The 22,017-nt window shown below is 47.7% G+C and overlaps 1 protein-coding gene across 9 annotated transcripts in view; it reads left to right on the top strand.

Annotated features, from left to right (window-relative positions):
* LOC147421294 (uncharacterized) overlaps window positions 1–22,017 on the top strand; it is a 115,014-nt gene that overhangs the window by 74,547 nt on the left and 18,450 nt on the right. For all 9 annotated transcript variants that reach the window (XR_015186956.1, XR_015186957.1, XM_086504320.1 and 6 more), the window contains 4 exons: window positions 11,862–11,978; window positions 12,074–12,178; window positions 12,272–12,385; window positions 12,466–12,522. Coding sequence is in view for 7 of the 9 variants with exons in the window: in XM_086504320.1 (XP_086360446.1) it covers window positions 11,862–11,978; window positions 12,074–12,178; window positions 12,272–12,385; window positions 12,466–12,522 (393 nt within the window). In the remaining 2 variants the exon portion in view is untranslated. The remainder of the gene's footprint in view (window positions 1–11,861; window positions 11,979–12,073; window positions 12,179–12,271; window positions 12,386–12,465; window positions 12,523–22,017) is intronic.

Raw genomic sequence — 22,017 nt, 5'->3', positions numbered from 1 at the left:
TCAAAAAACGCCTCACTGAAGCGCCTATTCTAGTTGCCCCGATTTGGTCCCTACCTTTTCATGTGCATATAGATGCCAGTCTGCTGGATGTGGGTGCTGTGCTGACTCAGCCTAGCAAAGAGTTCAACTTGGATCGCCCTGTACATTATGCAAGTGGCCTGCTCACAAAGCAGAGCGCAACTATAGCACCACAGAGAGGGAAGGTTTGGCTATAGTGTATGCTCTACAAAAATTTCGTCACTATTTGCTAGGGGTCCACTTCACAATTATTACTGATCACCATGCCTTGCGCTATCTGCTTAATAAGCCACAGGTTGTAGGTCGAGTATGGCGATGGCTCCTCCTATTCCGACAGTTTGATTTTGAAGTGGTACTCCGTCCTGGTAAGCATCATGTAATGGCTGACCACCTCTCTCGCATTCACACCGGTGAAGAAGCTACCGGAATTGCGGATGACTTTCCAAATAGCAGTCTTTTTAAAATCGATACAACTCCGGAATGGTACGGCGAGGTCCTACATTTTCTGTCTACTGGGCTGTACCCAAAGAAGGCATCTCCTTTGCAGAAGAGGAGATTGCTGTTGAAGTCCAGGCCTTTCACTCTGATTTGGGGCCAGCTCGACAAATCGGGACCAGATGGTGTTCTGAAGCGTTGTGTCTCGCCTCATGAGGTGGAGCATATTCTGGAGGATGCCCACAATGGTCCCACTGGTGGCCATTACCCTGGTCACATCATCGCCCAGAAGATTCTACAGAGTGGTCTATGGTGGCCCTACGTTTTTAAGGATGCAATAGTATATTCTAAGGTTTGTGATGTGTGCCAGCGCTGTGGGCCGAAGCCAAGTAAGCAATCCAACCGTCCTTTGCAGGTTTCGATGGCGTGGCTACCTTTTGAGAGATGGGGCTTGGAGTTTGTGGGTCCAATATATCCCCTGGGTCAACCAGATAATCGCAAATATCTGCTAGTGGCTACAGACTATACAACAAAGTGGGCAGAGGTACTGGCGACAGTAGATTTCACTGGCAATACAGTAGCCAAATTTTTATATGAAAATATTTTATGGAGATTTGGATGACCCTTAGAGATCACCAGTGATAGGGGCAGTCATTTTGTCAATGACATGATCTCAACTTTACTGGCAAATTACAAGATTTTTCATCGCAAGTCGTGCTGTTATTACCCTAGAGCCAATGGGCAGGCTGAGAGCACCAACAAGGTTCTGATCGCACTCTTGAGGAAAGCATGTCATCTCCATCCAGCATTGTGGGCTCAGGCTGTGCACGGCACTCTTTGGGCATACCGCACATCTATGAAAGAAACAACGAATCAAACGCCTTTTCAACTCGCTTCCGGTTTGGAAGCCATAGCTCCATTTGAGTTCAACTCCGGATCCCCTAGGGTGGGCAGTGTGCGTGCAAGTTGGGGCATGGAATCTGCTTCTATATCCCGTCTCACCTTATTGGATGAAAGCCGCCGTTTAGCTTCACATGCTCTGCAAGCGGAGCAACTTCGTCGCAAAGCGTGGCATGATCGCCACCTCAGAAAGCCGAGAATAACGCAAGGCACACTAGTGCTACTCTATCAAGCAAAATATTTGAAAAAAGCAAAGAAGCTGGTTCCAGCCTGGCAAGGGCCCTTCATAGTACAGGAGATTTTGCCACAGGGGGCTGTCCAGTTAGTCACTTTGGAAGGCGTTCCTTTGCCACTGGTAAATGGCTCCAGAATCAAGTGCTATTACTCCTCTGAGTAAAGGGTTTGCAACTATTCCGCCATCTGTAGGTTCTAAGTCCCATCTCTCTCCTCCCCACTATCTTTCCATCAGAACGGGTGTTCTGTTACTGTCTCAGTTATGCTCTCCTCCCCACTAGCTTTCCACCAGAATGGATGTTCTGTTAGTGTCTCATGTTACTGTCTCAGTTTTGCTCACCTCCCCACTAGCTTTCCACCAGAATGGATGTTCTGTTACTGTCTCAGTTTCTGCTATGTCTGTAAGTTTCCGCCTTTCCTCTAAGATATCTTTTCTCCACTAAGTCCTGGTAATTGGGTATTATCGGGAACTTCTACAATCTAGTCACTCCTCTAATCAGTCACGCCTCTAATTGTTTCTATCCTTAGTGTTATTTGCAATTAAGTATTAAGGTCCTTCTAGTTAAGCTTTCAGTCAAGCTTCTCGTCGGAGTGGTTTTGTTCAGTTCGAAAAAGTGGAATCTGCTTGGGGAATCTACTTAGATGGCGATTGGGACAGTGAAGAATATGTAATCAAGGACTTGATGAGACTCCCAATGCAATAATGTCTATGTGAAGAATATGGCAGAGTTTATGTCAAAGAGCTTTTGATTCCAATAGCAGCAGAAAACCTTTGGTGCCATTAAAATTTCAGCTTTGCTGCAGGAAGGGGCCATTAGAGTTCTGTCATTTTTTCCTTTTGTGCTCCAAAGCTTTCTACGTAAACATTGCGAACTTTAATCTACTAATACCCTTCTTTATCTGGAGTCAAAAATTGTCCTCTCTTTGCTCGCACTTTGTACCTGCTCACGCTCAGTGCGCCCTTAACCTACCCTACTCTCCCAACCCCCTCGCCCCTACCTACCCTACTCTCCCAAACCCCTCGCCCCTACCTACCCTCCCCTGCCCCTCGCCCCTACCCTCTCACACCCCCTCGCCCCTACCTACCCTCTCACACTCCCCTCGCCCCTACCCTATCCCAACCCCTCGCCCCTACCTACCCTCCCCCTACTGCTCGCCCCTACCTACCTCTCACATACACTCGCCCATATCCACTCTCATCCCCTCGCCCCTATCCAACCAAAGCACTCGCCCCTATCCACCCTAAACCCCTCTCCCCTACCCTCTCCCTCTTCCTCGCCCCTATCCAATCTCTACCCTCGCCCCTACCCCCCTTCTTGCAACCCTCGCTCCTACCCAACCCAACCCCTGCCTTACTTCCCTCGCCCAAACTGCATCCATTGCTTTGTTGAAAGCATTGTCAGCTTTGGGATCGCTTTGAAATTGCTTTGCCTGATCGTCAGCTTTGCTTTTTCCATCGCTTGTGAAAGTACAGGCCATCGCTTTTTGAAAGTACAGGCTTCTAGCTTCTTGCTTAATCAAGCTTTTTCAGAGTTCGCCCTGCACACTGCAGATTGACACAACCAGGGAGTTTTCTTTACGATGGCTGGTACAAGCAAACAAGCAAGGAAGAAAAGAGCTCTCTCTCCAGAGAGGCCAACTGAGACATCCCAAAGTTCTGCAGAGGAAGAGGATGTGGATACATCCAGCCATGGCCTCACCGATGTGTCCTCCACTGATCTCAGTGATGAAAACTACAAGGAGTCCGACTCAAGCTTTGCTTCCGACTCAGAGTCTTCGAGCAACGAGGAAGAGGAAGAGGAAGAGGATGAAGAAGAAGAAGCTGTAAAGAACCAAAAGAAGAGGAAAGCCATTATGCATGTATTGAGTCATTGAATTCCTCGGCCTCCTCCTTCCAAGACCCAAACCAAGTTCACACTGAACTTCCATCTGCAGCAGCCTCATCCGTCGCTTCGAGAAGTCTTATCAAAAGACCAGCTACACAAGCTAGGTCTGTCAGCATTAGCAGACACCGAGCTGCCTTCAGATATTCCCATGGATATGGTGCATACACTCCTCAAGTTTTTTCCCAAAGTCAGAGGACACCCACTGACTGCTACACGAATAGGTAACGCTTTGGGGATGACAACCTTTCCTGCAGTAAAACCAACTACGCGCACCTATTCACAACTTTCGAAAGATGCGACAATCGAGGCATGCAAAGAGCTACTTAGTACGAGTCATGCTGACTATGCAAGGAATAAAAAGCTTTGGGCCATTTTCAAGTATTAATTTTTGGTCAGAGATCCTAAAGTCAGCCAGGGCCAGGGCAAAGGCAAGGGCAAGGGCAAGGCCAGATGTGACGTGCCTACTATATTCTCGCACTGCGAAGGCCTATACTGCCTCATCCACACCATCTCGTGTGGCTTTCATCAAATTTTATTTACCTCTTTACAGTCGCGAGCAAAAAGATTCCGAGCTCAGGTGCAATCTGTGCAATCTAGCTTTCAATGCTTCGCAGCTCCGATGTTGGCCTGGGTCATTAATATACCTGTTAGTCCTATGGATGTGGATGCGACGATGCAACGTAAAAGCTCTATGGGAAAAGGGAAAGATATTGAGCAAACAATGGATCTATCTGAAAAGCCAAAGAAAAAGAGAGCAAAGGTAGTGAAGGACACAGTAGAATCTTTAGTATCCCTACCAGTTTCGGAAAGCCAACAGCTTCGAGTGAAGCAACCAGTTCGACGTTCCTCGCATACGGTCGCTACTGATTCGCTGGTAGGTTCGGGTGGTGCAGATCACACTACGCATGTCACAGTTGTGGCTTCTACAGTGTGTGTTCCTCTCTCTATTGCTGCTATTTTTACACCTACCACCACAGTGACTAGCCCCCACGTCCCAGTGGCAGTTTCTTCTTCTCCTATGCCTAGTCCTGCAGCAACCACTCCTACCATCTCTACTTCGACAGAGAGGCATGCGCCTAGTCCACCGCGAGCAGTGCCACTTGTCACACCAGTCCCACCAGCTGTACCACTCGTCAGCTCTCTTCACCCTGACGCTGTTACAGGACCTTCCACAGGGTCGGACTCTTCATCATTTTTTCGGCTATCGGAGGATATATTGCAGGAGTCTAGGCAAGCCATTGCCACCATTGAGCTGGGAGCAGAGCGTTTAGCAGCCACACACCAGCGTCACGTAGCTACTTACGCAGCTATGGAGGGAGCTCTGAAGGTTGCTGAGAGCGCCATCGTTGATAAGGATGCCACTATTTTCGCACTCCAGCAGGCCCTGAAGTTAAAGTCTCAAGTGATTAGTGACCTTCAGAATCAAATACAAGGATTTAGAGAATTGCTCTTACAGGAAAATAGGCAAACACAGCCTACGATGATGGGTATGGGATATGGGTGGACTGGAGCAGGTACACCAGTGCAGCATGTAGCAACGGGTCCTTCTCAGCAGTTTGTGGGACTTTACTCACAGACTCCAGTTCCCGTTCAGTACTACAATCAACAACAACAACAACAGTATCCTCCTCCTCAGGGGTTTCAGTCTTCACCATTGCCTCAGATGCAAAATATGACTTGTTGTGATGGAGTTGCTGGAGCACATCGGCATGGCTGTGTTACTCGACGTCCTCAGTACACTACAGGGCAGGCGCTACCATCTGCCCAGCAACAAGTGGCTGGTTATTTCTCAGGAAACACACTTACTGACAGGAGAGCTCGCATACAGCAAGGCCCCACAATCGATTTGATGGCTCCACCTCCAGAGGTTGATACTTCGGATGCAGCAGTGGCCACCACTCTATCTCTTGGATGACAGATTTAGGAACTCACCATTGTACATACTAGTAGTTTTCTTTCACAGTTTCAGTCTTCCTCTCACCGAGACGGTGAGCGGTCTTGTGGCGGGCAACCTGTAGCAGGGCTACAGTGTCACTTCACAGGACAGGCAGTTGGACAGTTAGCTACAGTTGGTCTGGTTCACACTGGACGACCCTTTGGGCTGGGAGTGACATGTGGTAGGGTACCTACGGTGGTCTAGTGGACATCGTGGCCAGGTCACCACCACCACTCAGTTTGGAGATAGACTTAGCTGGCTGGACATTTATGAGCCGTTGGTGGCTCTTTATGGTTGTACATATGAGTAGTCGTTTGGGGCAGTTCTATTATCTTGTACGTAGTCGTCTAGAGCGAGTCTTACACAGAGCACTGTTTCACCATCCCTGCACATCTGAGCCTCGACACCCCATTTGTACCTGTGAGTCCTGGGCTGGAGCTGAGTGTGCTGCCACGCCAGAGTCTGTACATGGTTCTTTGAGCTAGTCAAGTCCACATGTTCTGGTCCACTGTTGTGTCTCTGTTGTTATCCATTGTTCCTGTGTTTCATTCTTTTTGAGAGAGTTTCCATTTGTTTGAGTGAGATTGTCACACACATTGCACTGAGGGGCACCCACACTCTTGAGAGCACGACACATTATCCGCGCTACAATGAGGTACGAGGATCAGAGATGCCTGGGTTTGTTTCTGCTCGAGCTGCGCAGACACAAAGAGAGCCTGATGAGAGGAGAGGCTAGCCAGTCTCAGAGACACATCACAGACTTCTTTAGAGCAGACACTGGACACCCGGAGGAGCTACTACCACAGCAGAGCTTGTTGCCTCACACCAGAGGCACACTGATCGACCGAGTGACTGAGCTGGGGAGATCCAGACGCCCACGATTGCAGAGGACTACACTGCATCGACGGAGGCTACATTAGAGGATTCGGATCACTTTGGCCCGACATGCACGACGTCCGGTCAGACTGCTGACCATGGAGGAGATTGATGAGATCCGCCAGCAACCAATGCTGGATCTCTTGTGATTTAGCTATCTCAGCTAGTTGCTTAGTTCACACCTACCAGTTTAGGATTCCATAGTATTTTTATTTTGTCATTTTGTCATTTTGTTACTCTTTGTATTACATCGACCACATTGTAACACTCTGGTCTCATAGGTCACTTTGGCCTTTTGAAGACGTTAATATAACATTTCATTTCATTTCTGAGGAGAGCAGCAGAGACTAGACTGTCCAGAGCCTATGCGGCATTGGGAGGGCTAGAGAGAATGTGTTCGCAGGTTCAGTTTCAAGAACCACGAACAAAGCTATGGCTCTTTGATACTTTGGTTGCTTCAGCTATGCTTTATGGGGTCCAAGTTTGGGGACCATCTGTGAATCATGACAGTTGGAGGAACATGGAGAGACCCTGGGTATTTATGATATCCCGGGTGATTAGAGCCAAGGCCTCCATACCACATGCGATTATTCGAGCGGAGGTAGCCGCCCCTCCTATTGAGATTGAGGCTCTTACTAGATCAGTGTCCTTTATGCACAGTCTATGGGATACGCATAGAGGTAGATATACTAAATTGGCTCTTGAGTCTTCTAGACAGTTAGCGATGCAAGGAGATGCATCATGTTGGTATGCGCAGATGACCTCATGGTTTCAGAGGCATGGTCTCAGCATGGATAGATTGCCTCCTTTTTAGTATTCCCTAGATGCACCCTCCCTGCCACTCACACGGACGGAGATCACTAGACTCATTCGGCAGGATCTAATACAGTTGGACACCAGGAGGACATGGGTAGAGCCGATGCAGGAGTTGGGCACGAAGATGGCTTTTTACAAAGAGCACCTTCTCCAACTTTCGGGAGATGGGTTTGTGACTCGTCCGAGCTACATGGACACTCATCTGTCTCATGGTCTGCGATGTGCTATTGGTCAGATTCGCACATCCTCACACCAACCGGAGACTGAGACGGGTAGATTCAAAGGGATACCGCCGGAGTCTAGGATATGTCAACTATGCGGTAGAGAGCCAGAGACAGGGCTACACTACATATGCCACTGCACTGTGTATTATGAGATACGAGGACGCTTCCATTGCTTATTCAGGGAGGGTTTTGGACCCCTAGATAGAGTCATGAGGTATCAGGATCAGAGATGCCTTGGCTTATATCTACTTGAGCTACACCGACATAGAGATAGTCTGTTGAGGAGACATGGAGCACGACAGTCGCAGAGACAAATCACAGACTTCTTCGGATCGAGGGAGCCAAGAGACCAACCACCAGCACAGGGTTGTACCCGCATTCATACGAGAGGCACCCTCATTGACAAGGCGATTGAGCTCGGGAGATCGAGATGACCACGACCGAGACACAGGAGCACACTCCATCGACGGAGACTCCAACAGAGGATCATAGGCATTCTAGCACGACACCCAGATTGTCATTGAGGGCCTATTTTACATTTTCACATTTCACATTTCACATTTCACCTCATTTTCAGTTTTCATTTTTACTTTCAGTACTTTTTGTACTTGTCCTTCAGACGTTGTATTAGATTCACCACTTTGTATCTGATGGTCTCATAGGTCATTTTGGCCCTTTTTTTTTCCGAGAAAAAGATCCTTCTATTAGTTACTGAAAACTGCCCGTAGGGCTACATCCACCTCTGCAAGAGAGGGCTACAACAAGCATGATGGGGAGACTCTCCCAATGAAAAAACAGCATATATACAATGAGGCTAAATCAAAAAATGGGAGGAGGGAAGAGCCACACAGGTGGACAGTAGTGCCATCTGAGCACCCCCTGGACTATGGTGTAGAAAGGCCCAGGGCGCCAGAGTCGAAGGAAAGCCTCGCGGCTCTCCCGCATGCGGTCGGAGCTGCCTTGTAGTCCCTCAAGCTGTCCTCTGAGAGTATGGATCAGCTCTAGCCAGAAGTCACGAACAGCTCTACTGGTGGCACAGGGCGAGCCTCAAAGATGCGGAAACAGCGGGCCCGCCAGATGAACCAGAGAGCTAGGCCACTGATGAGCTCCCAACACTCCTCTCTCTCACTGCACCACTCTTGTGTAGTAAGCTCTGTAGCAGGCTGGAGTGTAGGTCGCCCCCCCTGCATCACTATCATCTTGCTAGTGGAAGATAGCTCAAACTGAAGTGCCGAGCCCGTGAGGGTGGACCAAGCCGCTGCCCCCCAAGTGTACTGTCGAGCCGTGGAGAGAGCAGGCATCAGCCGAAGAACTCGTAGCCACACCTGCTGGGCCGAGGGACAGTCCCAAAGACAGTGACGCTGACTCTCCACCAACTGGTCGCAGGCTGCACATGCGGCCGAGAGACCACTATGCACAAGCCAGCTCCCTACTCTGTGGCTCTGTGTGCAACCAGCCACTGGAACAAAGTGACGCGCCTCGGCTGTCTGGAGTCCCACAGCCTTTGCCAAAAGGCTGCCAAGAACTGGACTGTGAGGCCCTCCTCGTGCCAATGACGTGCTGCAGCGGGGCGGGCCTCTCTCTGTGCTGCAAGTATATGACGTCCAAGCCGAACAGTGTACTGAAAGAAGGGGACTCCTGGGCGGTCTGCAGAAGAGAAAGGGTCCCTCCATAGCCACTCACAAGGATCCCACTGTACTCGTGCCAGTGGACAACACTCCCAAGCCCATAGCCTCCAGTGTCCAGTCTCAAGAGCTGCTGGGTCAGGGTCTATGACGCAAGTCCTCCCACAGATGCCCACAACTCGGATCCTCTGGAAACAACACTCTGCTACCTGCGGGGCCTCTACTGCAACTCGTCGTAATCGTCCCCCACCCTGAAGCTCGAAGAACAGGGCTGGGACAGTCTCTGAGCAAGCCCTGACTGAAATGAGAACCTCCAGTCGTGTGAAGGCTCCCATCCACCGGGGTGCTACTGGCTCGAGAGGCGTGAGCCACTCAGCTGGAACTGACTCTGAGATGTCCTGACACATGCTCAGCACCCCTCTCATGCCCTGTAGCTGGACACCCTGCACCTCCTCAGACAAACCTGTGAACTCAAAGGCAGTCACCTAGAGAACGCGCTGGACTTGCTGCCATGGGACCCCAAGAAACATGAGGCCGACTCCCAACCAAGTGGCCTCTCTGAGTGCTAACCATGGGGTTCCAAACGAGGGGCTGCCGTAGGCACTCCTCCGTGCACGTCGGCTGTCTCTGCTCTGGGCCACGCCGTAAGAGCTCCCAAGATCGAAACAGACTCTCAGCGAATCGGTCCTCCAGTCTCCTGCTCAAACCAACTCGGCGCAACTCTGTAAAGATCCATCTGGTCGAAGGTTGCCAAGGGCCTCTTGACTGAGGCACCCTGGCACGAAGCCTCTGCAGCAAGAAATCCTTCCAGGGCTCCTCGCCTGGAAGAAGTCCTCTGACGACGAACTTCCCAAGAAGGGCTCTACTCTGCTGTGCTGGATCAATGATCCGAAGCCCTCCTTGAGAACAAGGGAGTGTGATGACCGACCAAGCCACCTTGGCTCGGGCAATCTGAGTGTCACGACCTGACCAAACGAAGTTCTTGATCAGCCTCTCTACCTGGCTGATACAAGAACTCGAGAAGATCCAGCAAGAAGTGATGTACCACATAGTCGCCAACAACACCTGGTTGGCAACTACTATTCTACCAGCGAGCGAAAGTCGTGCTGAGCTCCAATGTAACAGCTTTCTCCTGATGGACAGGAGAAGAGGAGCAATCTGCTGCTCGGGGGACAAGTCCAAACCAACCTGACAACCCAAGTACCGAACTGCAGTCCCTGGAGGAATCCACCTGAAACCCTCTCCTGGCATCCAATCTGGCACAGGAGCATTGCCAACCGAGAAAGCCACTGTCTTTCTCTAGTTGATCAGTGCGCTCGATGCACAGCAGAAGGTCTCCAAAGCCTGCTCACATCTGTGTAGATTGGCCTCCTGGCCCTCTAAGTACAAGGCTGAGTCGTCGGCAAACTCAGCGTCCAAAAGCTCATCTCCCCGTATAGGGAGTGCTAAGCCCCTCAGACCAACTTGCTGTGACACCAAAAATCTGCTCATCGCCTCCGCATAGAACAGAAAGAGAAAGGGGGCTAGAGGACAACCCTGTCTGACAGATCGTGTGAGCATGAAGCGCTCACCTCTACCTCCTGCCAAAAGCACATGACTGTGAGCTTGTCTGTACAAAGCTGACACCCCTCTGATCCAAGCATCTGAGAAACCCATCCTGCATAGAGTTCCCTCTAGAAAGTCCCAGTCAACTCTGTCGTATGCCTTCTCAAAATCGAGAAGAAGAATCACAAGGTCCTCCCCACGGAGCCGTGCCAGGGCAGAAGCCTCCCAGAAAGTGAAGATGTTGTCAAGGATACTGCGTTCCTTGACAAAACCTGTCAGAGTCCCATGTATAAGGCTCTCCAAAAGTGGCTGAATCCTCAAACTCAGAGCCTTGGCAAGAATTTTGTAGGCTGAGTTGAGGATGGTGATGGGGCGCTACTGTCGAATCTCATCCAAGGAGCCACCCTCCTTTGGAATGAGGTAAATCAAGCCCTCACTCATGCTATCCGGCATCACTCCTGTGTGCAGAATGTACTGAAAGGCACTACAAAGATCTGGGCCAAGCAGGTCCCAGTACTCCAAGAAGAAACTGGGAGTCAGCCCATCCTCACCTGGATAGCTACCACGAGGTAGGGCCCTAAGAGCCGTGTGCAGCTCCTCAAGCTGAAGAGACATCTCTAGTCTCTGGCGCATCTCCTCAGTCACAAGACAAGGCATCTGTGCCCAAACCTGCTCTCTGCATGCATCCTGCCGCTTCGACTGGGGCTCAACCGACAGTAATTCACGGTAAAAGTCAGTAGCAACTGCACGCATATCCTCTGGCTCACCATTTTGGCCTTTTGAAGACGTTAATATATCATTTCATTTCATTTTCTCCCAAAGCCATTGAGCTCGGGAGAGCTAGACACCCACGTCTACAAGGGCGACCACGACATCGACGGAGGCTCCATCCGAGGATCAGGACTATTCTAGCACAACATGGGAGACGCCCAATACGACTATTGACGGAGGCGGACATTGACGAAGCTCTTCAGCGACCGATGCAGTACTTTCTTGGACACTGCCCGATGCCAGGCATCCTCGGGCACTGATGATGATGATGATGAGGATGATGATTTTAGTCTTTCATTTTACTTCACTTTCACTTCATTTTTACATCATTTTATTTTTGCACCCAGATATTGGATTAGATCCACCAAGATGGTATCAGTTTGGTCTCATAGGTCATTTTGGCCTATTGAAGACGTTCAATATAACATTTCATCAGGCTCATGCTACGTACCTTTTACAGCTCTATTAGTGTTCTTTTTTAGTTTAGTTTCTTTTCTTTATCAACACTTTGTATCAGATTCACCATGATGTAACTCTTCAGTCTCATAGGTCATTTTGGCCTGTAGAAGACATTAATAATATTTCATTTCTGTAGGAAATGGAGAAACAACTGGAGATGCTGTCCCGATCCCTTGCACAGCAGTCTAGCCTTCTTGATAACATGCAGAGAGAAAAGACTACATTGACATCCCAACTTTCCTCTTCCAAGCAGGTACTATTAAGTCTTTACCTTTTTATCTTGTTTTGTAAAATATTTCTCAATGATGAATCTAATGTCATGCCATTGAAGATTTTAATATTGGGCAGACAACTTTGGATCTAGAGAGCAGAAACACAACGCTAATCAGAGAATTGGCAGCAACCGAATCAAACAATCAACTACTCACAAGCATGATACAAGGGAAAATACAAGTAATATACCGTTTTGAGATTTTCCTTTTTGCATAATTCTCAAAGTAAATTTCGAGAATTGTTCAAGTAGATCTTTAGTCTCTGCTTTTGTAGGAAGCAGAGTCTTTTGCTTCCAGATACAGATTGGAGCATGAAAGAGTGAGGGAGTTGGAACAACTTCTTGCATGCTTTCGCGCACAAGAACATCAGTTGCAACTAGAAAGCAAGGTAACAGGACGCTCTATTACCAGGTGATCCTTTTGCATATTTTGTAGAATGTTTATCCATCGTCTGCTGTTGATACTCAGGATTCAGGTGCCAAAAGTGCAATCTTGAAAGAGCGCCTTCTTGCTCTAGAAGAGCAGGTTTGTAATCGTCATCTTTTTCTTCCTTTGCAACTTTTGCTCAAATTTTGCATCTCTCTCTTTATTTGCTTGCTAGTTTGACTGTATTGCGGCTGACTCTAGAGTTTAAGCCCTCTAATCTCTATCATGCTGGTGCGTAGAAGCCTGAGCTTGTGTGTGTGTGTGTGTGTGTATGCAGTACTTTTGCATGCTTGCTGGATGGTTCTCTCACAGAATCTTGGCCTTTGGGACGGTCGGTAAGGCATGGCTGCCCTCTGAGTGCTTTGCTCTATGCGATCGCTACTCATCCCTTGTTTATGTATTTGGATTCCTTGACTTCCACTGCCTGACTTTACCTTCTTGTCGACAGTTTGCTGGTCAGGCTTATGCAAATGACTCTTTGTTCATGCCTCGTAATAACTATGATGATGTATAGCAGATTATGCATACTCTTCACTTGTTTGGATTGGCAGTAGGTCTCTTTTGCAAATCCAAGCTATTGCCTCTGAAAGTGTGTGACTGGCATAAGATGTTGTGGCCTGGGGAGATTGTTCCTTCACATGTTCTGGTTCGCCATTTGGGTTATCCGTTGGGTTGGAATGTATCGGCTATGTAGAAAGTGGATTGGGTGCTCCAACGTCTGCATTCCAAGTTGAATTATTGGAAATTGTCCACGTGGCCGCTTCATGTGCGTCTCAGGATTGTCCGATGCATCCTTCTGGCTTATGTGCAGTTTTACTTGCCTTTGTTATCCTGGCCTCGGTTGCGCTTGCAGTCCCTCATGTCCAATATTTTAGAGCATTTCTGGCGGACCTCGTCTAGCAAGAGGGGCCTTCGGCTTCTATCTATGGACAAGTTGCATTCTCCCAAGCGGCTTAGAGGGTTAAATATTTGGACTTGAGACGTCGTCTTTTGGCTCGGAAAGCTATGTTGTTGCCAGTTTTGGTGGAGTAGCACAGCAACCCTGGGCTCTCATGGTCACCCATTTGTGTGCGCACATTGTCACCCCTTCTTTTGGTCATTGGAGACCAACTTATTGGGATATTGTTTTTGGGAAGCTTGAAGGACACATTCCTAGATGTCCCTTTACTTCTTCTCTAATTGTTGATTGGAAGGTTGTCACTTCGCATTTGGCTTAGGATGGTCGACAATCCTTGGGGGGTAACTCTCTTCGCTTGGAGAGTCTGCATTGGAGCAGGGTTTTTACTTCGACTTTGGTTCAACGGTCTCCTCGCCAAGCGTATTTTCTTTCCCAAAAAGGAATCTGTCAGGTGCATCAGGTGGTTGATGACTCGGGTTATGTTCTTTCTTTCGTTGATGCCATCTCCCGCTTTTGGTTGGGCCTTCACTATTCTCCTCTCTGGTGGGAGATTCAAAGGATGCTTGCTGCTCATTCACCCATTCCTCCTCTGGATGTAGACTCTCGCTTCTCTGATTGGAATCTGGCTACTAGATTATTGGACTCAGCTGACTGCATCTCAGCTGCCAGTGTCTATGCCATCCTGTCATCCTTCAGTTTGATGTATGGATTGTGCATCGGGGTAATCAGCTATGGTCGCTTTCCGAGTCATCCTTGTGGTGGCAACACACATTGTCTCGCATTTGGCAGTCATCTGCCTTTGAAGGAACGTGTTTTCTTGTGGCGGTGCTTGGTGGGAGCTCTACCTATTGGCAGTGTGTTGCAAGCTCGGCATATTGCGCCTTCCCGCTGCCCCAGTTGCCTTGAAGCTGAGGAGACCGTGCCACACTTACTGTGGTGTTATTGTCACTCCAGAGCCTTCATTCGGCAAGTGTCGACTGCTCTTCGGCTGTGTTTTCCTTCCGGCTCTTTTCACAGACGATTTTGGCTTTTGGGGTGCTTCGGTCACCACAATCTTAGTTGGCGGTGTTCTTCACCTGGGTCAGATTTTGGACTGTGTGGGCCATCTAGCACCATAGGAACTCCTTAATGTTCCAAGGCACTTTTGTTGGCCCCTTTCTCTATTTCAAATTATCTCTTGGTCAAGCGCTGCATTTTGCCTATGATGCTGGAGACATTACTCTTGATACCTACAGGATTTACTTTGACTGTTTCTAGCCTTCGGAGCCTCATAGTGCTCCGTGTTTTGTATCCCTTTCTTTCCGTGGGTTTTCCTCGCTTTGAGGTTTCCCACTTGTAAATTAATCAAAGCAGATTTACAAAAAAAAAGTGTGTGTGTGTGTGTGTGTGTGTGTGTGATATCACCGTAGAGATACATTAGCTTTCTTATGAATGCTTCTAACCATATTGTACAACAGAATGGTTTTGTGTTTTCCCCCTTGTATATGATCTTTTTGGTGAGTTTTCCTCGCCTCGAGGTTTCCCACTAGTAAATTAATCAAACTTATCTACAAAAAGAAAAGTGTGTGCGTGCGTGTGTGTGTGTGTGTGTGAAGAGCAGCCCGTGAAAATTCAGGCCTCTGTCGCGTGAGCCTCCGTCCTCTGCAGTCACTCTCTGCGCCTGCGCCAGCAGGTGGGTGTGAGTGTGCGTGCGTGTGTGTAAGAGGCGCTTGTAATTCGTGCTCTGCTGCGTCTATTTCCTGTGCACTGCTGTGCCTACGGCAGCAAGGGAGGCTGACTGTCAGCGCGCGTGGGTGTGTGTGGGCAGACTTTGAAGGCGGCCTGCTGTGAGACAGTGTGTGAAGCTCCTGCTGCATTTCCCTGCGCATAGCAGCAGCAGACGCAGTGCGCCCTCCTGTTCGTCGTTGTTGACCACTGCAGTATTCCATAGCAAGACTGTCGGTGACAGTTGCAGAACGCTTTACACGCCAGCTGGGGTATCGTTCTGCAGGACTGGCAGGGCAGTTTGTATACAGGGTAGTGTCTTACTCAAGCTTCATCTTTTTCGGCAGAATTCAGGAGATGTATATTGTTGTGGGTTTTGGTTGTTGCTTTCGGTGAAGCATGTACTCTCAATAGTAGACTGCAAAAGTTTCTCGCCAGTAGGTTTTGTTTGCAGCAGAGGTTTTCTTTTAATTTATGTTTGACTCACTATGGGTCTTTAAGCGTCGGAAAGCAATGGAATCCACGTCGGAGGCAGCCTCGGAGATCAAGGCATGCTTGTATGAGGACTTTGAGGAGGCTCGACAGGCATGGAATGGTCAGGCGCCTGCTCTTGAGGTGCGCATTCCGGTGCAGGATCTTATGGACCCAGTTGCGCAGTACGCTATGAATGCGGTTATTCTGTTTTTCTCGGGGAAAATGCCTACTGCGCAAGATGTCAGCCAATGGGTCGATTTTCTCCTTAAGCGGCAAGCTGTCCGTGGTGTCTACTTTGGGACGCGTGGATTTTACGAAGTTTTGCTCGCAGATACAGAAGCTCGTAATCTTTTGCTTGAGATGTCTCCCCTCTTTTTTAATACGCAGATGACACATGTTCTCCCGTGGGCAGAGTCTTATTCGTCACAAATGCCCGGTGTGGGTGGAAATTGTGGATTTTCCTCGCACGTGGAGACATTTCCTGCCGTTGTTGGCTGCGCAGCTTGGGAAGGTTATCTGTCCTTCAAAATTGGATGCGAATACTAACAGGTTTTGTATTCTCTGGGACACGGATAAGATTACCTCTGATGGTATTATGGTTGACTCAGGTGATCCATGGGTAGGCAAGCGCCCTTTTAAACTTAAATGGGGAAAATTTGTGAAGTCTTGTTTTCGATGCGCCAAATTTGGTCATATGCAATCCGAATGTCCAGAGCCGGTCTTGCAACCCCCTCCCTCTGCTGTTCCTTTGTCCACCTCTCTCCCTACTGGAAAACCCACAAGTGAAGCCAAGCAAAGTGGAGTTTCTACTGCTAAAGTGGCTTCGACTGTGGACAAAGGGAAAGGCAAGGCGCAACAAGTTACTGATCTTGGGATTGGGATTGCTGTTAAAGGCAAAAATGTTGGACCTGCTAATGTCAATACATGGGTGGTACCGAAAAAAGCATTGAAGATTCGCACGCCACTTTCTGCTTGTAATTACGTTCCTTCTGTAAATGCTAACAAGAATGCATCGTTTAAGCAACTTCCATGCAATGACAATCGCACACTGATTGATGCATGGGATAAAGCAATGCACTCTTACAAAGATGTACTCCTTGGTGAGGCTTCTACATCGCATGTGAACATTGTGGACATGTTTCCTGCCCTGACTCAGAGGATGAGTCCTCGCACGAATGCATGGAGACGTGTCTATGGGCACCTCCACTTGATTTTGAAATTTGTTGCTTTATGTACATATGTTTCCAATGCAAAGTCATAATAAATGCATCTCATACAATGTGCGTGGATTATGCAACCTGGACAAATGGCGGCTAACTTGGCACTATGTACATACATGTAGGGCAGACATAGTTGTTTTGCAAGAGCACAATCAGCACGAGTTTGCTGGTCAATGTTCCTATTTTGCCGGATATTGGATTGATGATGATTCGACATGAGCTTCAGCCTGTTCTGTTATACAATGATCCGCATGGTCGGTGGATGGTTGTACAGTGTTTGTTGAATGGTCGAGTTCATGAATTTGGCGGTACATATGCATATACGGCCTCTGGGCAAAGAGCTGCTTTGTGGAGAGAAATCTCGTCTCACCCATGGACATCGAATGCACTTTTGTGTGGAGATTTCAATAATACTCCTGATTGGCTTGACAGCACCACAGGAAACTCGCATATGTTGCTTGCGGAGAAGGATAACTGGGATTTTCTTGTTGCCTCTGCTCAAATGATTGATCTATGGCGTTCTTTGCATCCTGATACTTCTGGTTTCACCTTTCAGCATGGTGCTCATTCCTCTTACAGAGCACGCTTAGATCGTTGGTATTTGCTTAATGGGCAACAGTATGATAAATTTGTATGTGACATGAGGATAGATTATGCTCTCCAGTTATCGGATCATTATCCTCTTTTGCTGTCGTTGTCTTTTGGTCAGTCTCTTTGTGATCGGCCTCTTCACAGGAAACGTTTGTTGCATATTAATAATGCCTATCTTACTCATGAAGCTTTTCGTCACATGGTTGCCGATATTATTTCCCCGCTGTTGGCTCAAATGCATATTGATTTAGATGCTGCTTGGTACCGTTTTGTCATGAGAGTACAAATTGTGATTTCTGACTATGGTAGGCAGCATATGCAGCGTATTCGGGAGAATATCGGTGATGCGAAACAGGTTAGTCAAAGATTACATGAGCTGGCTGATTTTTGCCCATTGTCTGACTCTGAGATGACGGAGTTGTGTGAAGCTCAAGTGTGTATTCAGCAAAATGATAAGAGGAAGCTTGCTAAGTGGCAGACGCATGTCCGACAACAGGCCTTTATGGATAAAGGTTGTGCTTCGAAGAAATTTTTTAAGCAGTTGCATCATTCGAGAGTCTCACAGTCGATTAAACGGGTTATGCTTCCCTCGGGTGCTTGGACTTCTTCGAAGCGGGAATTGGCTGAAGTTATGGTTTCACATTACCGTACGGTGTTTGCTGGCCCATCCCACCCTTCTTCGGCAGCTTGTCGAGCGCGTGAATTGTTGCTTTCTTATGTTCATCCGATCCTGTCTTCGCAGGAGGCACAATGCCTTGAGGATCCTTTCTCTGTCGCCGAATTGCATGGTGCCTTGCTTGCATTGGGCGGGTGGAGATCTCCAAGTTGGGATGGACTTACTGTGGAATTTTTTCTCTCGTTTTGGGATGCCCTTAAACAACCCCTGATTTTCATGATAAATGTGGCATGGGAAAAACAGGATTTGCCAATTTCATGGAAAGAGGGCTTACTTAAGTTGTTGCCCAAGCAAGCGCTTTGCGAGCAGTTCTCTCATTGGCGGCCCATAACTTTGATGCCGGTGATATACAAGATTTTGGCTAAAATGTTGGTCCACCGCATCAAGGACTAATTGTTTACAGGACTTCATCAGGCTCAGTATGGTTTCATTCCTCGTCGTCAAATTATGGACAATTTGGCCAATCTTATGATTCGCATGGAATATGCTAAGTATACACAACAAGATGTGCTCGTTATGCAAGTTGATATTGAAAAGGCCTTTGACATTGTGCATTGGGACTTCATTGCTGCCACAATGAGATGTCTAGGATTTGGTCCTAAGTTGGCAAACGTGGTTTATTTCTTGTATGATTGTAGTACGTCTTCGGGCATCCTGGACGGGGGATTGACAGAATCGTGGCTGCTTGGTTGTTTGGTTAGGCAAGGTTGTCCTATTAGTGCTTTGTTGTATGCAATTGCTTCTCATCCTTTGTTGATGTATCTTGATCACTTGACCTCTGCGCAACGTCTTCATGGTTTACAACTACCATCGGGTCATACTTTTATTGGGCAGGCTTATGCAGATGACTCGCTATTTATGCCCCACAATCAGCAAAATGATGTTCAAGAGATTATGAACGCTTTGGAATTGTTTGCGCTTGCGGCTGGTCTTAAAGTCAATTTCCGTAAATCAAAGCTTCTGTTGCTTCGTTCTTGCGATTGGCATGCTCTGTTGTGGCCAGGAGAGATTGTTCCTCCAAATGTAATCACCAGACATTTGGGTTATCCGATTGGATGGAATGTTTCTCACACGCAGAAAGTGGATTGGGTTATGCATCGTCTGAATGTTAAACTGCATTACTGGAAGCTTTCTACCTGGCCGCTACATGTTCGCCTACGAATTGTTCAGAGTATCCTTGTGGCATATGTTCAGTTCTTTTTGCCATTGTTGCATTGGCCCCATCATTGTCTTGACTCTCTTATGTCGGCCATTTTGTCTCATTTGTGGCGAACGCGTGCTCACAAAAAAGGTTTGCGCTTGATATCGATGGCAAAACTATGTACACCAAAGCGTTTTGGTGGTTTGAATATTTTGGACCTGCGTAGGCATGTCATTGCTAGGAAGGCTATGCTTTTGCCTACATTTGTGCAACAATCTCAGCCTTGGACTCTTATGTTTGCACTCTTGACTCAGCATGTGGTTACATCTTCATTTGGTCACTGGCAATCATCCATGTGAGAGGCAGTATTTGGTAAGATGGATGGTCGTATTCCTGGATGCCCACTTTTTTCTACCTTGCTTTCTGCATGGAAACAGGTTACGATTCATCTTTCATGGAATGCTCGAAGGGAAGGAAACTCGCTTCGTGCGGAGAGTCTTCATTGGAGTCGGGCTTTTTCTCTTACTTTGGTTGACCGCTGGCCTCGCCAGGCGTTTTTCCTATCCTGCCGTGGCATTCGAGTGGTTGAGGATGTGGTTGATGCAGATGGTTTCACTTTCGAGTTTCCATTTGCCGCTCGCCGCTTTGGATTGGGCATGCACTATCGCCAGATTGGAGAGAATTACAGCAAATGTTGACAGGTTTCTTGCCGGTTTCACCTTTGGCTGATGATGATCGCATGTCTGACTGGAAGCTTGGGGAAATTCCATTTTGAGATATTTCTGCTGGCCGGGCATATGCTCTTCTGCTGCCTCGTCCATGGATTGCTGATCATTGCAACGCTATTTGGCACATGCATAAATCAGATAATTGGTGGCGCAGGATTATATCTGCACTATGGGAAAGTCGTCTGCCGCTGAAAGAGCGCTTGTTTCTTTGGCGGTGTTTACTTGGGGTGCTCCCAGTGGGTACCTTTCTTAGGATGCGTCGTATCCGCTCTTCATCATGCGTCCTTTGCTTATCTGCCGAGGAGGATGTTTGTCACCTCTTGTGGGATTACTGTTTTACTCGAGAATTTCTTCGTCGGGTTTCAGCGTGTATGCGGCTACGTTTTCCCGCAACGGTCTTCCATAAGCGGTTTTGGATTTTCGGTATCTTCTCGCCGGCGTTGCAGTGCTTTGCAGCCTTCTTCATGTGGATCGGGTTTTGGGCATACTGGAGCCTGTGGCGGTAGCGTAATGGCTATATGTTCCATCGCATTCATACGGATCCATTACCTTTCTTCAAGATTTCCCCTCGGCAGTCTTTGCGGTTTGCCTTGGAAGTTGGTGATATCACAACAGAGATACATCAGCTTTCTTATGAATGCTTTTAGCTATTTTATACCGCCAAACACAGCTGTGTTCCTTTCCTTGTACATCTTTTTGGTTAGTTTTCCTCTCTTTGAGGTTTCCCACAGATAGTTAAATCAAATTGATTTACAAAAAAAAGTGTGTGTGTGTGTGTGTGTGTGTGTGTGTTGTCGCTGCACCAGGGCATTCCCTCGCTGCATTTCTGCTTGTATGCATCTTCGATTCCCTCAGCGGTTTCCACAAACGATTTTGGCTTTTTGGCATTCTTCCGTCTTCCCTCCAATGTTTTGCCATCTTCTTCGCGTGGGTCAGATTTTGGTCGTTGTGGTCTCTGTGGCACCATCGCAATCTCCGCATGTTTCAGCAACATGAGGCGGATCCTTTTCCATCGTTCCAGATTTCGCTGAGGCAATCGTTACATTTTGCCTTTGACACCGGGGATCCTTGGAAATCTTGTGACTCTTCTATGTTTGCTTTTAGCGATTTTGCATCACAGAACATTGTTGTGCTCTTCCCCTTGTATCTGATCTTTTTGGTGGGTTTTCCTCGCTTTGAGGTTTCCCACTTTGTAAATTAATCAAATCAGCTTCACAAAAAAAATAAAATTGTGTATGTGTGTGTGTGTGAGAGGACTTTGATTACCTTAAAATGTCACATGTATGTGTGTGTGTGTGTGTGTGTGTGTGGTGAGATTCTGTAGAGCGCACGCAAACCCTAATTGCGCGCAAGTCTGTAGCGTGTGACGTTAACCCTAACCATGCATATTAGCAGCGCGTTTGCAGAACTTGGCTGTGCCTGCGCGCCCTCGAACCCTATGTGCCCCTGCGTGTACCTGTTGCGCATGCGTGAACCCTAAAGCTTGCTGCTTGCGTGCTGCTTCGACTGTGGACCTGCTGCTTCTTCACAGCACCTACGTGTGTGTGTGTGTGTGTGTGTGTGTGTGTGTGTGTGTGTATAGATAGATAGATAGATAGATAGAAAGATAGATAGATAGATAAGAAAGATTAGATAGATAAGAAAGATAGATTAGATTAGATAGAAAGATAGATAGATAGATAAGATAGATAGAAAGATAGATAGATAGATAAGAAAGATTAGATAGATAAGAAAGATAGATTAGATTAGATAGATAGATAGATTAGATAGATAGATAGATAGTACTAAATGTGAAAAACTAAATACAAAGTATTAAATAAACTTCTTAGGAGCATTCTGGGTGTCTGGCTAGAATGCTTCTAATCCTTTGTTGTAGTCTCCTCCGGTGAAGTGTGCTTCTGCATCTCGATCGTGGTCGTCTTGATTTCCTAAGCTCAATTGCCCTGTCAATGAGGGTGCCTTTGGTATGAATGTGGGTACTCCTTTGTGCTGGCTGCTGGCCTCTTGCTTCTCCTTCCACTCCTGCTTCCTTGATCCGAAGAAATCTGTGATCTGCCTCTGAGGCTGTAGTGCTCTTTGTCTTCTCATTAGATTATCCCTATGCCGATGTAGTTCCAGTAGGTACAAGCCTAAGCATCTTTGATCTTGGTATTGCTAATTAA

Source organism: Adiantum capillus-veneris, chromosome 28 (genome assembly GCF_014529385.1).
Source record: "Adiantum capillus-veneris isolate H3 chromosome 28, ASM1452938v2, whole genome shotgun sequence".
In the NCBI taxonomy this organism is placed as follows: Eukaryota; Viridiplantae; Streptophyta; class Polypodiopsida; order Polypodiales; family Pteridaceae; genus Adiantum; species Adiantum capillus-veneris.
The sequence above is the reverse complement of the archived record's forward strand: the minus strand, read 5'-3'. Positions and strand labels throughout refer to the sequence as shown.